Here is a 21,800-nt window from a genome sequence, read left to right as displayed (position 1 = left end):
CCCAATCAGGACCTGGGGTGGGGAGAGCGCATGAAGTCTCCTCCCGCCCTGCAAGGAGCTCAGCTGCTCAACTGGCGGTTGACTCTAAGCGCTGGATGGGGGCTTCTTGCAGGGAGCATGAGATTTCATGTGTTCCCCCTCGCCAGGTGCTGATTAGCCTGGGAGCAGTAGGGGGGAGCACATGAAGTCTTCTCCCACCACCAGGGGCACAAGTACCTAGAGGGAACCATTATCTGTTCAGAACAGCTGGTGGTTCTCTCTGGAAGGGGGACAAAGACTTTGCCCACTTCCCCATCCCCAGGCCAATCAGGGTCTGTGAGTGGGGAAGCATACCAGTGTCCTGGCCCTGCCCCTTCCTGGGCCATTTCAAAAATTATTGCCCACCCCTGCTATAAGTGAACATCTGGCTAATTAAAATCATGCCAGACCATAGATGTTGCCGGACTAGAGAGGTTCACCCTGTACATAAGTTAAGGTCTGTTCAGCAATAAGCTGTAGTAGAACCTGAGACTGTGTTTTCCAGTTAACAACAATGCCTGGTGTCACGACTAACAAACTTTATTACAATGTACAGAACTATAGGTTGGGTGGGGAGAGCATGTGCGTGGCTAACCTATGAGAGGTGAAAATGTAGTTTCCCAGGGTAAATTTGATAACAGTTGAACCTGGGAGAACCGTATGTATCTGGTAATGATAATAATTTTCCATTGGAAATGAGTGATCCCTGCAATTCTGTTGGGATAACCCTTATATGTATTTGACTTTTATTATGATTCTTACTATTTTTTTTTTTACTTTCCAAAAAGAATTGTGAACATAAGTTGAGCTGTTTTAAAATGAGCTCAAATGAAGAACAATAACATGAAAATAATTTTTCTTTTCCCAGGGCGCTGGCACAGCTATTGGAGAGCTGCCTCCTTACTTCATGGCCAGAGCAGCCCGACTCTCTGGTGCTGAACCTGATGATGAAGAGTATCAGGAATTTGAGGAGATGCTGGAACATGCAGAGGCTGCACAAGTAAGAACACTGCAAAAATATTCGAATGCGTTTAATTATTCAAAACACAGCAGGATTAAAATGCAGCAGACAACAGTTCCACTGAAATAAACATGCAAGAAAGCAGTCACTGTGACTTTGTGAGGGGCTGCTCATAGGTTAGAAAAGAACCTGCATGGCATACAGAGATGTGGAGAAAACCAAATAAGAATGTATAATCCGCTAAGGCAGGGATATGTTAATGGAGACACAAAAGTTAAGTAATGGTGTTTACATATAAAAAACAAATTCTACAAATATGGCAAAGGAAGTATGAGAGCAGGGATGGGCAATAAGATGGCAGCGGTTCGCCAGGGTTAGCCCCTGGTAGAACGCCTCCACAGGTACAGGTGCTTGAAGCTCCTGTTGGCCGTTGATCACGGTTCCCAGCCAATGGGAGCTGCAGGGAGTGGTTTCTCAGTCCACCAGGAACTGCAGTCGCCTGTATCTGTGTGGGCGTAGGCAAATGCATCACATGCCAGGAACTAACCCTGGCAAACCAGATCTAGATCTCAGGCCGGTATTTGCCCACTGTTGTATTAAAGGAAAGGTGAGGCCCACGCATAAATGATGTAGGAGTCATTAAACCAACTGTGATTGTGAAATAGCTGAACTGCCAAACTGTTTCTTAAATCTCTCTTAAAGAGATAATCCCCAGCCAACTTGTTTTCACTGGTAATACTCACCTGCCTTGCCACTAGCTGTTTCTGCTGCCCATGTCTTGACCGATTCAACAGCCCGAGGAAACCTACTGTTTCTGATGTTGAAAAGCAACCAGTCTGCTTTGAATGATTTCAACTCCGTTTTACTGATATAATATGACTTGCATTGGCCCATATTCTATATTGAGTGTAAAAGACTGTTAATAGCTTTCTGTTCAGGTCAGCAGTCTCTGTGTGCCTTCATTTAGAAATTATTTCAAGTTTCTAAATGTACAATTCTGGAGGGTGGGGGGGACTTCTCAAAAATGTCTTGCTGCAGAATTTCTCCTCTGTATTCTGCTTCTTTTTTTGTAGACCAAAAAAATCCTGTTTGTCTACTAAACCACTAGGTGGAAGTGGGTCACGACAGATTTTTATATGAAAGAATGAAGCTGATACTATCTACTATGCACAGCAAAAGTGTTTGCAATCCTTTTTCTTTGACTAACCCTCTACAGTAGCACAGAAACTACCTAGTCTTAACTTTTAAGAAGTATAAGTGTGTGTTATCCTCTTTGGAGAGGTTACTGCATGTAGGAAAAAGAGAGAGCATTTGAATAGACCCACAAATCTCTGAATTTTCTTCTGAAAACAGCCTTAAGTTTCTTTGCACTTCTTTACAAGCATTATTTCTAATCTAATAGTGTTAGATTAAATACTATGATTATCTAGCTTGCCAGCAGTCCAGGACAAGCACTTCATCTTAAAAACTTGTCTGGAAATGCCTACCACACTGGCACTAGATAAATAATAAGAATGAATTAAGATCTCCATGTTTAAAAATCCTAGCAAAACACAAAATTAATCAAATATGTGACTCAGAACTGAACTACTATCCGTATTTATTTGATGTGACTCTTCCAGCAAATTATGAGACATTTTTAAAGGTCTAGGTTTCCAAAATGCAGGATAAGATTTTTTGAATATAAAAACTTTGCTAGTAAGAAGCTTGTTAAGCTAGACCAACTTAACTGCAATGACTGTTTCATGAGCTTTCGTGGCCACAACGAATTCAGACACTGAAATTCACAGAAATGGGTGTGCCCATGAAAGATCAGGATACTATCTATATTTTTTGTTAGTCTCTAAGTTGCTATAGGACCACTTGTTTTTTAAGCTTTTTTTTTAAGTTACAGACCAACACTGCTACCCCTCTGAGACTTGTCCACAATGATGGTGTGATTGGTGAACAAATGAAATGCTGTCTGTCTCAGAGGGAAAAATGACATTGTACTTACAGGAGCTTTGATTTAATTTTCTCAGCAATTGAATTTATATTGAAGCACATTGTTTAGAGGATAAATGCCCTGATGACATTTCTTATAACTTTACTTGCATCTTGATTCCTATAAGACACGTTAGCAGGAGGCTCTGACAATCTGGTTAAATTGTACTGCTGTTATAAAACTAATAATTCAGTATTTAAGATTGGACAGTATTTTTTGCTCACTGATATGACTTCCTTTGTGTTTTTGGCTTTGTCATGTTTTTGCTAGATGCCCATCTGTGAGAGGCGTGCATGGATGTCTCTTTGTATGGCCTTGAGCACATCCTGGTATCATTCACAAAAGTGAACTTTTGTCGCTATTTGCACTGAGTAAACACTACTTCATGTGCAGTTTAAAGTCGTCTTTATAATGGCTGAATAGCAATGCTTTTACTACCTGAATCAGCTTGCCTTATTATCTAATTCTGATCCTTGGTGTAAGAATCTAGGGAACGTGACAATCTGATGCCACTAGAAAATTACAAATATTTGGCACCATTTAATGGTGATTAAAAGAATCCTTGCAATATAAAGGCTTTTCTCCTCCCCACTCTCTGGGAGGTGTGAAAATAGGTGCATTAGTGTTAGGCACTGTGTACGCTTCACTAGTAAAGACCTGCTGAACTGACTGCAGGGTGGTCTCCAGTCAACTCCGGTACTCCCCCGGAACAAGTAAGCTACGTTAGAGAACTACATTATTCATGTAGCTTGAGTAGCATAACTTAGCTCAACTTAACCCTAGTAGTGTAGACAAGGCCTTGGAGCCATGGTGTCCAACACTCTAGCCGCTTGCCACTTGTGGATATTTGGCCAGTTGAATGTGGCTAGTTGGTTCATAAAATTATTTACATTTTCGGAATAATGTGGTTAGTTCACTATAGCAGTAGCCACTGTCATAGCTACTGGTTAGTCACCATGGCCTTAGAGAATAGTTTTTGCTTTTAGTTCTAATGAGCTGCTATGGCTGCCTACAAAGCAGAGCCAAGTTGCTTGGCATTCTGCATGTTTTGTATTGTTTTAATATAGAAAATTTGTCACAACTGTTTCTCAGAAACACCTTTTGTTTTTGAGACACAGATGAGGATAGATGTGTCATTCTGTCAAGTAATATCCAGTCTGTGATTGACCAGAAGAGAAAAAGTTCACTGGGGATTTTAAGAGTCTAAAGAGAAATAAAATGATTTAGAGTGGGTTATATAGTATGATGGATTAGACCAATTGTTCTGTTGAAATTTGCATAGGGGAAGAATATTGTCTCCCTAAATTTAAAGAGCATGTTTGAGTGGGTTTTCTTTTCATAAATTGTCAATCTAAATGACCTGGCCCCTTGAGTCACTTTTTGAGAGAACCCATGAGCTGGCTGATGTGTAACTTTCTGGTTTGTATTTTTCCCTTAATATATTTAGAAAAAGCCCCCTCAACTTAATGGAACACCACTTCTTCTTTTTCGTTTGTCAGTTACAGTTAGCGTAAGTTATCTAAAGAGAACTTCAGCTCTTCTATTGCTTCATATGTCTCCTTTTATTCTGCTTTGTTGTCTTGTTGCCAGTACTGTAATTCTGGCTTGGCTAATCAGGATTACTTTTCCATGAAATGCTATAGTAATGCAAAGCCCAGGTGGCTGTATTGACTACACTAGGCTAACGTCGCCTCTGATATAGTAAATATTTCCTCCCTCTAGTATGAATTTTATTTTTTTATAGAATTTTAATATATTTTTCCAATGGTTGTCACTTCAGTTAAACTCCAGTTTCCTGAACTTTTCTATGGGAGCTCTCCACTCTAAAGATGAGGAATATCACTAGTGAAACCTTTCAAAGCAACTTCTCAATTAGAAGTTGCATCTGTTACTCAGTGCTAGAACAGCATGTGGGCAATAACGCAGTGAAAATTTAACTTTGTGCAGCTTCTTATGGACACTTGTTTCTGCGTTTGCTGTAATATAGTTATTGATTGTAAACTGTTTTTGGGTGTTGATACAGAAGAACTTAAAAGCTAATAAAAGTGTGTGGTGGAAACAAAGCTTAGTGCAACTTAATACAACTAAGTACTGAATGTGTGGGCCTTTGCTTTATCATGCTGCTTTCTACTATGAGGAGAAAGTAACTAAAGAGGGCTCAGTAGCTAATTATATCTTCTTTGTAGATCTGATCATTAAGTGACTTTGTATGTTTGGATTCATATTTAAGTGGCATATTCTTTAAGGGCTAATGATTTACACTTTGGATGCTGGGGCCTTGCTTCTGTGCACTGCTGCGCAGCCAAGTTTCCCTTTACAAATATTTTCTAGTTGCCTGTGTTACTATCAGTTACTGGCTGTTTGTTTACTTTCCAGATTTATGTTCTGGCTTCTTTTAAAGAATACAAACTTGAAAAAGGGTTAATGCCATATAAACCCTGAGATAAAACAGGACTCGTTGTAAATGATTGAGTGCCATCTGCACACTGAGCATCTGCCGTTGCTGGGACCTGTTTTTGACTCCACTGAACCTTTTACTGGTTGTGGTTTGTCTGGCCATCACATGACTTCTCTGAAAATTCCCCCTCCCCTCCATTTCCAGTAAACTGTTTGAACAGGAGTGACTCAGAGTGAAACCAGCTTCCCTGTAACCACAGGGCCTGTTAAAGAATTTGTCAACGTGGACTTGAGGGGGTTTGTATTCAACTTAGCTGTAACTGCTTTGGTTTGTATTGCGTCAGGAGTTCCATAGAACAACTTCCTGCCTGGAGAGTAAGTTGCTTGCCCGCAATGAGTTAAACTGATGAACTCGGATATACAAGCCAGGAGATGTGTGTGAAACTCATCTTTCTAGCATTTCTGGAAGCCTTTGTGCCTAGAGCTGGATTGCCTTTCCACACCTTGATGTAGAGTTTCTTATTTCAGAAATCAGAGCGCAAAGTACACCACCACGCCCAGCCATGGTAGCTTTGAGAACGGGAGCACTGTGTGTTCTGACAAGTCACTGTGACTTCACTCACATGGCGTGAATAAGCAGAAATGTTACGTAATTACCAAAGTAGAGCTGGTCTGTGGTGAAACTAAATATTGATCTATTTCTTGATTACAGCAAAATTAATAGTTGTGGTCAGATATTTCTCTGAAAAACTTGCTTCATTGCCAGCTTGTTGGATCAAAAGGTTATCTTGTTGCCTTGGTTTTTCACAAGAAAATGCAGTGCTTAAAATAGTGCGTGGGGGGCTGTAAAGAAAATGGAAGTGTAGAAACACAGTACAGGGGAAATCTTGACACTTTTTCCTTCCCAGAAAGTATTTGTTTGGACGCCATTCCAAATGCCATTCTTCATCTTTCTTTCGGTCTTCCAATCACCCAGTTCCCTCATCAACTTCCTCTCTTTATTAATTGTGCTGTACAAGAAAGAGATTGTCAGTGTTTGGTCTAGGCTGCCTAATGGGTGGCCACCGGGAGGCTTGTCTGCACATTGTGCATTCCTGAAGTTTGATGCATGCATTTGTTAATACATGTATGAGAGTTCTTTTTTTTTTTTTAACCGTTTCACCACCTCGGGCCAAACTTAAAAATATAAATTCACACTGATCTAACTCTGGTGAAGCGTCCCCTTAAAAATAGAATCTTTCTGTGAAATAGGGGACTTTATGGTGAGCTAGGAGTGAAATTATTTTTCAGTCATGAAAGACCCAAATAAATAGCACTATCCCTTTTAGTATCAACTTTGAGTTGCATGGTAGATTGTTTTGGACTTTGGAAACAATCAGTGAAAACTTTACTTTGGAAACCATATTAAAGAGGACTTTCCTAGGAAAGGGGGCAATGAAGAGTTAATACAACCAGACTGTTGACAATAGAAGCTGAGCCTTTTTTCCTTCTTTAGTTATAGGCAATAAATACAGCAGACTTGTGCAAATGAATAGAACAATGCAGGCACACCTGTTTACAGATAAGAGAAAAATAACCAACTGGAAGCATTAGGTTACCTTTTCTTAAACTAATTTAAAGAGGTCTTTTCAGTTTAATTTCCCTTTGCAACATGCAGTAGGAGCTTTTATGCATTAAAATTTGTTTACAAGTGTCTATTTTTTTTTTAAAGTTTGGAACATGCAGAAGAGTAACTTCCTCATACAAAGGCACCAACTTAGAAATCTTTATCACCTTGAAATGGCCTGGCTCAATATCACCATTGACAGCAGAAATTAGTCTAGTTGTAAATCTCATGTTTTTTTGCAATAAAATGTTATCATGCCAAAAAAAGTACAATATGAGTTTCTGATCTTGCTAGCTGCTATTGCATGTTGTGTGAATGAGCAGTTAGTTTGAACTCCGCCCTTGGATTTTTACGGGGAATTTGTCTCAGATGAAGTTAATTCTCCTTATATTCTCTGCAGAATAATCAGTAACTTCTGCATAAATCTCTGAATCTTGGTTTATTTTTTCTGGGAAGCTGGGATCCAGTCAGAAATTTCTAATCATGATCTCTGTTCGTCTTAAATTCACATGTAAAAGTTGTGCTTTCTCCCTTACCCAAAATTTTCTTAGTTCGCTTATTTAATCCCTTACTTTATCTTCTTTTAGGACTTCCCTCAAATTTCAGTAAAATTCATTTCAAATCTTTAATTACCTCTATGCATGTGGATTGTATTTGAATTTGTGGCCTTATGTAATTTGGAGGAGACAAGTCACTGGGAAAACAAGTTACACCTCAAAAAAGGAGCTTCTCAAAGATGGCTTGGATTATAAAAACTAGAAATGAGCGATAAGGGGTGGATCACTTGATTACCTGTTCTGTTCATTCCCACTGGGGCACCTGGTATTGGCCATTGTCGGAAGACAGGATACTGGGTCAGATGGACCTTTGGTCTGACCCGATGTGGTTGTTCTTATGTTAATAAAAAATAATCTTTCTACTCCTTTCTGAACTAGGTTCTGTCATATAAAAAACACCCAAATGTTCGCGGTCTAGGATAGAGATCAAAAGGGGATGCTTGAAGTACCACCCTACTCTTCCCCTCAATAGGAGCCTGAAGTAAATAGAGTTTCATTCTTGTGTCACCAAGAAAATGGCTATACTCTTTTTTTTTCTTTTTTTTTTGTTGTTGTCCCCAACACTGTTGAAATCCTTACCATTGTAGGAGAGTAGAATGCAGATGGCTTCTCTTTAGTCATCTGGCAGCCTTGGCTGCTTCCCCTGAACAATAAGTGGCGAGAGAGTCTGAGCTCTGTACATCGATCTGCCGATTAGACTTACTGGGGGAGGCGGGGGCTCTTGCATGGAAGAAGACATGTCTGCTAAGTAGTAGATTGTTTTTAACTATTTAACTGTCTCTGCTTATGCTTTGTTTTGGATTTTTTGCTGATTTGCCCCCCCCTCCCCCGATCTCAAGTTCCTTTTGGGGGGGGGGGGGTGCTATATATATATTTTAATGCTGGTGATTATTTTAATTTGGGTTTGTCTGGGGACAAAATAGCATTGCATGCTAGGCTCATCCGGCTATCCAAAATTGCTTCCTTCCTTATTGTAGGCGTTCAGAGGTAGGTAATCAATCTTACTGCATTCCAGACACAAAGAGCTTTTGTTACCATAACTAGATCTTAGTCAAATCCTGTATTTTTTTTTTTTTAATTCGGGTAGGACAAGACCTCCAGGATGTCCTGCAGCTGCTGGTTACACCAGCATTCTAGCTCAGCTGCCAGTGGCCAAGGGAATCTGATTGTTACCTTAGTATGGACGAACCTTTTAATTTGATGCTGTATGCTAGTGTTTGAACAGCCACCACCCTGTCAGACACAGTATCAATAGACCATGTTTTTAGGGATGATAAAATGCATGTAATTGAGTAACTGTGTAGCAGCCAGCTCTCTAGGAGCCAGTGCATGCTAGGAGCTGGCTCCCCAGCAGCAGTGCAGGGCAGCAGCCAGCTCCTGCCTGCCACTGCAACCCAGGGTGGCATGTAAACATTTGGGTAACTGTGTCTGACAACTGCTCAAACACCTTCATAAGCTCATGCTTGTCTGTTACCCATTTAAACAGCTACACTTTCCCCACCTTAATTGATGTTAGCTCGTTCAGAGAGGAAGGGAACAGAATGGGGCTTAGGGGTTGCTGCCTAATGTGTAGGAATGAGTCTGGCAGGTTTTCTATACTTACCCATTCTTCATTAGTAGAGCAGCAGGAACTAACTTAACTGTGATTTGACTCCTCCTTGTCCAGAACAGTAGCCTGGCTGCCTTCTCTGCCGGGGGACGAATATATGAAAAATATTTAGCTATTTTCCATGAAGCAAACTTCAGGATCCACACATTGCCAGATCTCTCACAAGAAGTGATCTTCTGGAATAACTGGGTGTACCCTTAATTCCTTGATGAGTGAAATAATACTAGCTTGTGTGTAATGTCTGTGTAGCTCTTTAAAATATGAAGTGGGTAGGTCAGGTAATGCTCCTGCACTAGTCTGAGATGGGGAGCTGAGCTCACGGGGCTGGGGATGTGGTAAAACACGCTAGTGCAGAAGAGGACAGATCTGATAAGACTGTGAAACGACATGCTCCTTCCTCTTCCCTCAAACTGTTTCCTTTAATTGTGTCTCATTCTTTGTGTAGTTTTTCTGGTTAAAATGAAACAGGAGAACTTTTTTTTTTTTCTAATTCACATGCATGAGAGCTTCAGATCCAGCTGGAGAGAAGTGCCAGAGCTCGGTTTGTGAGCATTCCCACTCACTTTGAGCTCTGACCTAGACACATTCAACCCCATGGATCGTTGCCATAGTTGTGATTCTAGACTGCTGGGATCCTGAGGCTTGTAACGCAGGCTTTGGAGATGCTTTAGATTTCAGAGTTCTAAGGATTGGTTCTGGCTGGTCCTTATCCCAAGATCTTTGTTTTTTCTACTCCAAGATAGTTGGAGAAAATTCACCTCTGTTTATTATTCCAATTAGTCTGATTAAAACAGAACTCTTTATTTTCTTGCTACTATGTTTAAGCAGTAAACTGTAAATTGTGTAGAGTGCATGTCATTGATGAACTTAGATTTGCAGATTTTAGTGAGAGCTCTTATTTTTCACACAAGAGGTGGTTATTGTGGATAAAGGTCCTATTTCAGCAGGTTAAAAATATCAGCTATATTGTCATGCCCAGTACAAGGAAAATCTGATTTTCATTATGTTCTGGCCTTTTCTACTTTAGTACCTATCTAATTGTATGTGGCTTTTATCACTATAGTGTCAATGAGCCTCCCCCATAATGGCATAAGTATCATGAGAGATACTTTTGGTCCCTTTTATTTTTAGTAGTGATCTTCAAAACGCCTGTGCTTTAAAGGCAATAAGGTTAATTCTCTCATAAGTGAACTTTTCCTTTTTTTAAAAAAAAAAGGTAGGAACTGAGTTTAGTTACTTTCTCTCTTAAAATGTTACTCACCAAAATTAGGTAGATCTTGTTCCATCATTCTGAGTGAATTGGAAATATCTCCAGATAATGTGGAAACTGCATGAAAGGCATTATTAATGTGAGTGGATTTGGTGACAGAAATGTATTGATATATTTCTTCACACACGTGTGTGCACACATCCCCACACTTACTTGTGTTCCTCCAAACCTTTGTTGCATTTTTGATGTAGATAATTTTACATGTTAGTAGCTTCTTGGCCATTTATTACTGTTTTATTACTTTGATCTCCTTCAACATTGTGCACTGAATCTTCCTTTTCCTGATCAATAGGCTGGTAGTGTAATTCAGTTGCAATATGTATATTCTTATTAGTTGGGACTTGTGCACTAGTCACCCTCTTCTAAAAACATTCTCAGTAAATTCTTGAAAATCTTTTAGCTATTGTATAACTCCCTGATTCCATGACCAAACCGATACTTTTGTTACAGCTTATAATCAGGTGTGATTATATGCTACTAAGTTGGCATAACACCCTGTTTTAGGCAATCCAAGGTCCTCTTCCATTATCCGTCATTCTAGTTTACCTAGTAGCTTGTTGCACTGGTGTCTAGACAGTGATCATTTTTATTTTGTCTATGTGCCTGTTTTTATTTGGGCTTCTTAGTGTGATTACCCTATTACTTTTCTAGAACTTACCATTTTCATTTCAACTTGTACTCTTCTCCGGGTACTTACATGACTGTCCGCAACTTAGTACCAGAGAATCTCTTATTCAGCCAGAATTTCTATTTTCCTTCTCCCTACCGTGGCATTAGGGAGTCCCTAGCAGGTGTCTGTGTTCAGCTTCAGTGCTTTTCGCACCTGCCAGTTTTCCTCCATCTTATAATTTAAATAATCCTCCAAAACCTCATTAATTTTCTGGTTCCATGTCTGTTAAAGGGATCACATCCCTCTTGCACAGGTTGCCCTCTTTCCATAAATAATTCCTTTGTGATAAGTTTAAATCTCTCCTCTTTTCACCATCCTCTTACTCAGATTCTGAAGGTTCCCTCATCTATGGTTGGCCTTTTGCATAGAACTGAATGTGTTTCAGAGGAACCTACAACGTAGGACCTAGAGGAAAATCTGCCTTCCTAGTTATTTAAATGTAGATTCCAGTATCATTGTCGTCATCACTGTGTGTCAGGTCTACAATCCACCTCGCTAGAATTTGTTTTTTAGATGGGTTAAGAACTCTGCCACCTTCACACCTGGCAGTCCTCTGATAACCAGCTGTTGACAGGCCATTCGCTCACCAGGGACTGTGGATCTCTCAGTATTCTGAAGTAGGGATGTAAAATCCCAATTATTCAATTAACCTTAGGTTTAAACAGTTAACAAATAAACAGGATCTCATTCCCACTCCCATCTACCCGCACGCAGGGGGGGCCAGCTTCTGTTCCCTCCCACCCCAAACCCCTGTGTGTGGGACTGCTGCTGCCCCCCAACCTGCGTGAGGGTGCAGCCCCATGCACAGAGGGGCTGATCCTGTCTCTTCCCCCCCCCCCCTCCCCAATGTGTGTGGGTGGCTGGTTCCTGCTCCTGGCCCTCCTGGGGTTGGAGCAGCCCTCCATCCACAGCAGGCGGGAGCCTGCTCCCAGGTACCAGTTAATTGGTACCCAGGAAGCATCACCCCATTCAGGTGATGCTTACCGGGTAATTGGTTATCCATTCACATCCCTGTTCTGAATTTAACTCCTTGGAGTGCAAGGCAGAATCATTTGCCTCTACTACTGTTGGAAGCTGGGTCCCAGACATGGCACTGGGCCTTTCATTTCATGTTAGCGCGCTCTCTCTCTCTCTCTCTCTCTCTCCCTATGAGACTGGTTTCTTCACTTGGAGGATTGAGGCAAGCACTTTGGAGATGGCCCCATTCCATAATGTTCCTATTTGCTGTCTTTCTCCATCTGTTACTTCAGTTTAGCAACTCTGACCTCAAGCTGCTGCCCATGGGGTCTGGAAACCATGAGCCCTCTTCATCAGATGCATTACATATCCAAGTTAGCCACAAGATGAGTAGTCCTATATTTTTCACTCTGTACAGTACATGGGGCAGGCAGCTTGCACACCGATATACTGTGCTGATGATCTTCTGTTTCCATAATTGGGGTTTTCAGTTTACCACTATGAATTTGGTTGAACAGAATGTTTCCATTGAAGGCAGTGAGAATCTTGCCTGCCGTAGAATTGCAATATTACTCTCGGGTTTACATAGCCCATCCTTTTATTCTTCTAAATTCCCAATATTAATATTGTACTCTGTTCTTTGATACCTGGTGTTCTTGTGGGTATTTGCACACTAATCTTTTCAGTTGTGTATCGAGAACTGGGTTTGTAGTGTGCACTGTTGGCTGCTTTCAGGAGTACATCGCTTGGCAGATAAAAAACAGAGACCAGTTTCAGCATTTTAGATCTAGATTATGTGTACTGATCGGTAGAGATGGTAGCTGCTGTGTTGCTTTCTTGGCTTGTTGAACATGTTGCAATATATGAACCTATAGCTAGCAGTTTGGAATGCCCTTGCATTTAGGAACATCTTATTCCGATGAGTTAATTCCTCACTGTCCACTGAAATTCTAGAATTTACTGCCTTAACCACAAATGGTCTGTATTCCATAAATTCTGTGTGATTCCTTTGTGTTAGAATAGAAAGCCAGAAGAAACAAAATATTGCGAAGCTCATTTTTAACATACCTCAGATTTTTAAATGAAAAAGGAGCTCTGTCTTTGTAGGCAGCACTTAAAAGTCAAGAATTTGTCATTTTAATAATCCATAACAGTAATTTCATATGTTGTCTTTTCAAGAAATGTACTCCTTCTTTAGATGATTTGTATCATATCTTGCATTATTTAAACTAATTTTACACTTACAGCAAGTAATGAACCTTACAGCCCAATTAGAAATAAAACCTGCACATTCCTGTGTAGAACTGCCTTTTACGTGAGTTAGACACTCGTATGGAGAGGCAAGGCACATGTTGGGGCAAGTCATGACTTGTTCAGGCCCACTGGCAGTGGGGCAATTGCCCCAGGGCCCAGCAATTCAAAGGGGCACAGGGTTCCTGATCACTAAGGGAGCTGCCATTCCCCCCCCCCCCCAACACAAACACACTTTGCCCAGGGGCCTGCGGAGGCTGTTGGTCTCAATAAAATATCCCCAAATATTTCTGTTTGGCCTCTAAAGACCCTCTTTTGCAGAACAAATGGGGCCCTGCTGGACAGGGTTTGTTTAGGTCAAGCCTTTTATCGCTGACTTCCACCCAGTCCTTCATTCCAGATACTGCCCCCCAAAATCACTTCAGGCATGATGGCAGTCCCCCTAAGTGCAGGTGGTATGTGAGTGCAAAAACCCGTCGGGTGGAAGCTCCAGGAGGAAGTCTGGAGTCTAACCAAGACCAGTCCATTCAGAGTTTTATAAACTAGTAATGCTAATGAAGACCAAATTGTTCATGATGGTTCTCTTTGGCATTAGAAATGCTGAATGAATCTACAGGTGAACCCACAAACAAGCCCATTAAAATGTAATATTTAATGTGTAGAGCTTCATAAGTTGGCATTTTCTGCATTGTAACAAAGCTCATATATCTCACAACCCTCAGGAAAAAGCTATATAGACATTTCGGCTACATCTTCATTGCCAGTTCTGCCAGAAGAAAATATGCTAATGAGACTCATTAGCATAAGTCGCAATCTCATTAACATATTTTCTGCCATTTCTTTTTGCGCAAGGGGTTTTTGCACAAAGAAGCCGTGTGGACAGGTTTTTGTGCGCAAAAATCCCATTTTGCGTGAGAGCCTTATGCCTGTCTGGGATAGGCAAAAACCCCTTGCTCAAAAAGAAACAGCTGAAAATATGCTAATGAGATCATGACTTATGTTAATGAGTCCCTCATTAGCATATTTTCTGCCGGAAGAACTGGCAGTGAAGATGAAGCCTTCCAATGTGATGACACTTCTTAATGATTGTGCCCTTGGGTAGCACAATGATGGGAGTATTAGGGGTCATCTACAAAGAGCAATGATATATTGCACACTATTTGGTCCAGGACAGGAGTGGGGAACCTGGGGCTTGGATGCAGCCTCTGGCTTTCCTAGATCTGGCCCCCAAGGCTTAGGGAGCCCCCCAGGATTGGAGAGCCCTCCCTGGCACTCCAGCCTCTGCTGCCTCACCGTAGGACTGGAGCAAATAAATCTATTAGGCTGGGCACCCTTAGGCTCTGGTATGTGAGGAGAATGTAAGGAGTGTCTGTCTCCTTCTCAGTCAGGGTCCAGGGGGTTGGGTTTTTTGTTTTTGTTTGTTTGCTTCTGTCTTGTGTGCGGTCCCCGACTGTTTTTTTTTTGGGGGGGGGGGGGGTGAGGGGGAGAGGGAGAGAGGTCGGTGACCCGAACCCAAAAAAGGTTCCCTGCCACTGGACGAGGTAAGCACTTCGGAAATCACACCCCTATACTGCACATGACTGCACCATGTGAACATTTGCTTCGATGGGCAAGTTGATGCACTTGTCAGTGCTTGGGTAAGTCTGCTAGTTTTACTGTCTCTCCAAATATAATAATTGCAGAATTTTCTCAGGACTACCTTGTGCTGGCTGAAAATGGGAGCTCCAGTTTAAATTTGTTTTTAAAAAGCATTCTTCCTTATAGATCCCTGCAGGCCTGCACAACACGGAAAGCGGCGAGGACCATATTACTCCTAAGAAAACAGCTGCAGGCCACAAATAGGGATGCTCTCCCAAAAAACACCTAACACGTGGGCTAAAAATTTTTGTCGAGACCAAAAAAAAAAAAAAAAGGCGTGTCTCCACTTAGCCACTTGGCATTTGTCTCTCCTGCACCCTGTCCCTTGGTGCCTTCCCCTTTCTCCTGACCTGCCTCCCTCCCCTCAGCACAAGCCCCTTTCCCTCCCCCCCCCATCTGGCTTCTGCCTTCCAGTTTGTGGGGCTGCCGGAGCCTTTTTGAATCCAGCGGTTGCCGGCCGTGATGTCACTACACCATGTCACATTAGCGTCCTGGTGCCTGCCGGTGTCCCGCCCTCTGGCTCACGCTCTGCCTCCTTGCGCTGGAGCTGCATGCAGGTAACCCGGCAGTGAGAATCACCGCACTTCCCCCTCCCCAGCGGCGCTCCGTTCCTCTGCCCGGTTGGCAGATTGGATGGAGCCATGCCGCCCATAGTCAGCACGGGCCACACAGTGAGCCCCTGCGGGCCACATGTTGTGCAGGCCTGTTCTACTGCATGTTTTAGATAGCTGTTAAAATATCAGTGAGCCACTTCTGGTCCCACGCTTTTTGCCTGCTCTTTTTAATTGACTTGTCTTGTGGAAACCTTGGCTCCAGAACAGAGCCTACCGTAACTGACTGGTAGCATCACAGTGGCAATTTCTGGACTCAAGTGGATATCAAGTAGAGCACAAAATTGTATAAGAAGCATATTCATCTTACTGCTATACTCTGAACAACTCATTACAACCCTCAGTATGCTGGAAGATCTCATTCTCTACAGTGTTACACGATTGTCATAAACCCAGTTTTCTAGTCCCTGGAGAGAATATGCCTTATTCCCATGAATAGACTTATTGAAGCTTTAGGGAAGGGTTACCGGCTAGAGCCCCATATTGTTAATGTTCAGAGCTCTTTGGTAACTTTCTGTTAGCTATCTGCCATGAGTCTGGGGGCTAGATGATTCTGGCTCTGTTTTAAAGATTAAGAAAAACAGTTGCCTGAATTTTGGACACTTTTATGTTCTGATACCCAAACCAATGTCCTTTAAGATTCAGCAATTACTGTTTTATGTATACAAAACATGAACCAATGTCAGGAATGGATTTATGCTGTTAAAAATTCATCTATTTAGCGAATGCATTGAAGAGCGTATTTTTAAGTCAGTATAATTTTGTCCTTCTCGTAAAAGCAAAGCAACACTTTTTTTTTAAATGAAGGAAGGAAGAAAGGAAATGAGACTACCGATTTCATAAATGGACACAAAACAAGCCATGGGAATGATCCAGGGCCTTGAAGATGAGGCACAGGATAATTTTGTGTGCAATTTGAGGAGCAATGATTTTTATAGTGGCAAATGGTCTATGTTAAGATATACACAAAGCAGTGATGAGGTGGTGGATCCTCTTGGTAAAACTTGAAGAGAAGCAAAAGATTTTTTGTTGTTTTTTAATTTCCCTTTGATTTTGTTTGCCTGCCTGCAATTGTAGTAATAAAATGTTAGCATCAAGAAATTTGTATTTTAGGAGGGTTGCTTTTTCAGAAAAGGCAGATCCGAAGCAAATTTTTCTGAACCGTCAGTTGAGACCTGTGATTAAGTATTTCAACATTGCCTATTTTTGATGATGCTTATTTCCATTCCCGTTCTTGTGATCTGATGATTAACCCAGTGAAGTAATATATAATCATTTAACCTTCCCTTGTCTGTATTGCAGTAGTCACAGGAAATCTATTCCCAAACCAAAAACAAATCATCTTTGATAGCAACATAGTGAGTAAAAAAATACTGTTATGTTAGGGTGAATGAATCATAGTAGCGGGGAGGAGAGGAGAGGAAAGTCTAGATTCTTTAATTTTGGGGAAATATGGTTTGCCTGTAAGTAGCTGAACTTTGTGTTTATTTTAAAGTAAGAAATAGATTAATTGTTTTATTAAACACTAAAGAGTGTATTAGAAAAGAAAATGTTCCCAACATCAGTCTTTTGTGCACTTGTATTGTGAAATAGGTAAAAGTTGTGAAACTAATGATTGTAGTGTCTGAGAAATGAAACTTATGAGGTTTTTTTTAATTATTGCAGATGTTCTAAAGAATTGACAAATTAAATTTGAGGAAGCAATAAAGTTTCCTGCATTTGTTTCCATTAAAATAAACTACTAAGCACTGCAGTCACATAACTTTATAGTGATCCTAACCTGTATATTGCTATCAATATGCTAATGTAGCTGTGATTTTATTTTAGTTTGGTGTAAAGTATAAAGTATACAGATCATAATTAAAATTAGTTTGTTTTTTTTACTTAAAATAATGCTGTCTTTAAGTTTTTATTTTAAACAATGAGAAAAAGGGAGCATCTTAAACTGAAAATAGTTGACACTAAAAGTAACTACTAGTTGTCTATAACATGAAATATTTTACACTTAGAACTGAAAAAAGACTAAAATTTTATGAAGTAAAATTAAACAAAAAACTCTCCCAAAATCTATAAAATAAGAGGTGATCGGGGGGGGGGGGGGGGGGAAACCAGTTTGAAATATATTTTAAAAAAACCCAAAAACTTTGTACTGCTGTCCTTAGTATTTGTAAATCACACTTTCTGAAATGAAAAATATTTGCTCCACTGTGGAAGAAAATATTTTTAAGTTAAGGCGGACTGTTCACTTTTTTAATTGTTTGTACCCTAATACAATCACCTACATCTTTAAAGAATAAGTATTTATATTTTAAAAGGGTAGTTAAAGTAAAATGTTAATTTATATTTGTTACTTAGCATAGCCTCAATATCTATATGTAATTTAAGTGTATTATAATTATGTCCTATAAATGTTTTGCTAAATGTTAGTTCATGGAGCTTTTGCTAGAGGGTTTGTTTCAAATTCTAACTCATAAACATGGAACAGTAAAATTTAAATGCGATCTACTTCTGTTGTAATATAGCACAAACCGGTTTGAGTAACTGGATTTTATGTGTTTATAAAATTATTTTAAAGATGTATTAAACCTTGTTTAATATAATACTGTGTAAAAGCTGTATTCATTTTTTAAAGTCACTTTAATTCTATGAAAATTGTGAAATCATCGGCACAATAGGAATTGAAAGTGTCATGGTCATATCCAGTATTGTTATAAAATACATAGAGCAACATCTTATGAAATTTCTATGCAGAAGGCAGCATTTTCTTTATTTTATCATTTCCACAAAGATGTACATTCTGTTTGTTGAAATAAAATGGTCTTTTTAATAATAGGCTTTTCCCAGGATAGCTAAAATTGTCAGCAGGTATACTTTCAAGACTGTATTTTCACATTGACCTTCATTAGGCCATTGGAATGGCTTTTTTTCCCTCTTTAATTTGTGTTGCCCTTACTGATTTTTATTGGTGTCTGTGTGATCATAATGAAATTTTAAAAGGGTTTCACTTCCTTTCTGCTCATGCTTAACTGAAGTTAACCTTGTGAAAGTTGTGTGTGTACTGAGCAAATGAGATCCTTACATATGTCACTTCTCCTACAAGTGCCTTTACATTAAATTGATTCTGATTTGTTTTCAATTAAGAAATAATTTTGAAGGCATTTTAGTATGAGAAGCAGCTACTCAGGCTAACCTGTTTGACATATGTGACGTTTTGGGTTATTGTAGCTGATAGATCAATTGTTATTTAAAGCCACAACTTGCAATTAGTGACTAAAATATAGGTAATTTGTGTAATTATTGTCTAACAAGCTTCATTCTTTAATGCCTTGAATTTCCCTGCTTGCTTTATCCAGAAAGGCAGACAATACAAAACCCTTTAACATAATTTCCTATAAATGTAAAAATGGTGGAAAGCACCGATAATCCTACAGTAGTTTGTCAATATGTCTAAGAGAAAAGATGGCACTATGAAATGTCTTAAACTATATGTAAGTGCATCCTTAACTTGCATAATAAACTGCTTCTTTCTCAGACTGCATCTGACGAAGTGGGTCTTTGCCCATGAAAGCTTATGCTCCAAGACATCTGTTAGTCTATAAGGTTCTACAGGACTCTTTGTTGCTTTTGCAGATCCAGACTAACACGGCTCCCCCTCTGATACTTTCTCAGATTGTTTTCTGCTGTGAGAGTTCAAAGCATATAGATGAGAGAGTAAAAATATGCAACACTTATACTTTCGCAAATTTAAATTTTTAGTTCCAGTCCCAGTGAAGTCACTGGGAGTCTTAAGATTTTAACGGGGGCAGGAATGGACACTGGTTTGTAATCTACTCGTGGTTTCAATAGCCTGTAAATTTAAAGTAGGAAACCAACTGGAAGTAGTTTTAAATATGTAACTCCTTTATTTGTCAATAGAATGTGTAGATAGTGAGTTGAGAGATGCTATCTAAGAGAAGTTATTACTATTCATATAGCAAAAATTCCCCCATCTGTTCCATGAACTCCAGTGGTCCACAGAGAGTTCCCTCTAAGGTTCACACCTGGACAGTCTCACATGAGGGAATGAAGAGCTGCCCACCTAAGTGGGGGCTCATAGATGTGACTCTGCTATTATATGCCTAAACCCTTGTATGCAAGGTGAGGTTGTGGCGTTGGGGGGGAAATAGGCAGGTGGGAGGTGGCAGAGGGGTGAAAGGAGATGTGTGGGGAATTTGGGATGTGGATGGCTGCAATGGCCAGAGAAAGAGGGGACCTTCTCCAGATCCAGAGCAGCAGTTGTCAGGAAGAGGTGGCCCTACTTCCTAGCCTCGGCTCTGTGGCTGCTGGGCTTGGAGACAGATCACTAGTGATATTAAAATGTGTTGTGTGCTTTTAATTGTAAAATAAAAAAGCCCTAATTATTATTAAGGGGTTTTGTATAGAGTGCTTTTATCCAAAGCGCTTTACAGCAGTTAGCTAACAGTACAAACAACATTTGGAAAGATCATTAAGTGATCTGCTGAGACCCTCAGCAATTTTCAAGAGGTCTGTAGGAAAAAAAATTGAGAAACACTGCACTAGAGCTAATGAAATAGAGCTTTTGGATGGGCACATTTTTTAAAAAATCCACAGAAGCACTCAGTGCCCCATTATGAAAAGTATTAAAATACCACTCTTTTGTTTTTCTGTTTTCTTTAATTTGTAGCATGTATTTTTATTTTTGTTATTCCTGATTTGGAAGGGTTGTAAAAAGTTTAAACAGAAAATTTCAATAATTGCTCTTTCTACAAAAATAGGTTCTCCATTTAGAATTTCTTTTTCAACATATGAGGCTCTCATGAAGTACAACTGTTGTGTGGATTTTAATGGTGACCTAATTGTTAGAACAATAAGCTTTTCACAGTCAAGCAGGTATATTTAAATTTAAAATTACCATTGCAACTCAAAGCACTTAGTAAATTATTAAAGATCCTCCAAATTTTTTGTTGGTTAAAGTGTCATGAATGGATTTTATTTTACTGTAGTTTGAAGGAAAGATGGAATGTTATAGAAAAGATCTTCATAACAAAAGTGACTGATAAGTTGTTTAAATATTTAATTTTTTACTTAAAAAATATGCGCACATGTGAATTGCATCCATTTGTTTAATGGTCTTATTAATGAAAAAAAATTATGTTCATATGCGTTGGCTTACAATTGTGAAGGTTCTGTTATAATAATGAGAATAAATTTGAAAAATACATAGGCTGAATTACCATCTAGCCATAAAGAGAGAGGAGATTTATAATGAGATTGTTAAGCAGGACACTTGCTATGAAAGGTGTTGTTGTCTAACAATCTGTAAAAAAAAAAAAAAAAAAAAAAAAAAAAATATATATAAAATCTTTCTTTTGATAAAATCAGATCATTTTATTAACAAGACTTTCCCTACTTTTAAGCACTCTATCAAAGTATTCCCATTTTATATTGTATAGTTTGATCATGGATCCACTTAAACAGATCTGTTTTAATTTGAATTGCAATATTCCAACAGATTTCTATTTTACTTCCTACATTTACATAGAATTAATTCTATCTTCAAGAGATGACATTTTATACTAACATGGATTTTAAAATAGCCATTTTGCTGTCTGTTTGATAGTGGCCTATACTCTTAAGTTAATTATGTCAAATGTTTCTCTGACTTTAAAAATCAGTGTGTAAATAGCACATTAAATGACAAAGCTATTGTGTTTTGGATGACTGAAATCAGTACTTTACAGTCTTTTATTAGTGATAATTGTAGCCATGTTGGTCCCAGGATATTAGAGAGACAGGAAGGGTGAGGTAATATCTCTTGTGGGACCAGCTTCTGTTGGAGAAAGAAGCAAGCTTTTGAGCTCCACAGAGTTCTTTAGGTCCTGAAAAGGACCTGTAGAACAGCTATATGTTGCTTGAAAGATTGTCTCTCTTTTACCAACAGAAGTTGATCGGATTAAAAAATATTACCTCACCCACCTTGTCTTTTTATTAGTGATAAAGTGTTTAGATTAGATTAAGGCAGGGGTTCTCAAACTTTGTGATACTGCGACACCCCCCCCCCCCCCAAATTGCTCGTGACCCCGCATAGGGTCGGGACCCACAGTTTGAGAAACACGGGATTAAGGCATTCATAGGAGATGAAACGGTAACAGTTCACCAGTATCATTATTGCAGACTTCAGTCATTTAAATGCATTATGGCTCTAATACAGGGGGAATATAGGCATAATGTTGACATGATCACCATCTTCACTGCTTTTTAAATTCCAGGG

General features: G+C 39.6%; 1 protein-coding gene across 5 annotated transcripts in view; it reads left to right on the top strand.

Moving 5' to 3' along the window:
• The window catches only part of VMP1 (vacuole membrane protein 1), a 112,493-nt gene that overhangs the window by 46,603 nt on the left and 44,090 nt on the right, over positions 1 to 21,800 (top strand). For all 5 annotated transcript variants that reach the window (XR_016347677.1, XR_016347678.1, XM_075904706.2 and 2 more), the window contains one exon: positions 887 to 1,018. Coding sequence is in view for 3 of the 5 variants with exons in the window: in XM_075904706.2 (XP_075760821.1) it covers positions 887 to 1,018 (132 nt within the window). In the remaining 2 variants the exon portion in view is untranslated. The remainder of the gene's footprint in view (positions 1 to 886; positions 1,019 to 21,800) is intronic.

Source organism: Pelodiscus sinensis, chromosome 21, assembly GCF_052426305.1.
Source record: "Pelodiscus sinensis isolate ZL-2025 chromosome 21, ASM5242630v1, whole genome shotgun sequence".
Classification (NCBI taxonomy): Eukaryota; Metazoa; Chordata; order Testudines; family Trionychidae; genus Pelodiscus; species Pelodiscus sinensis.
This window is presented reverse-complemented; position numbering and strand designations above follow the sequence as displayed.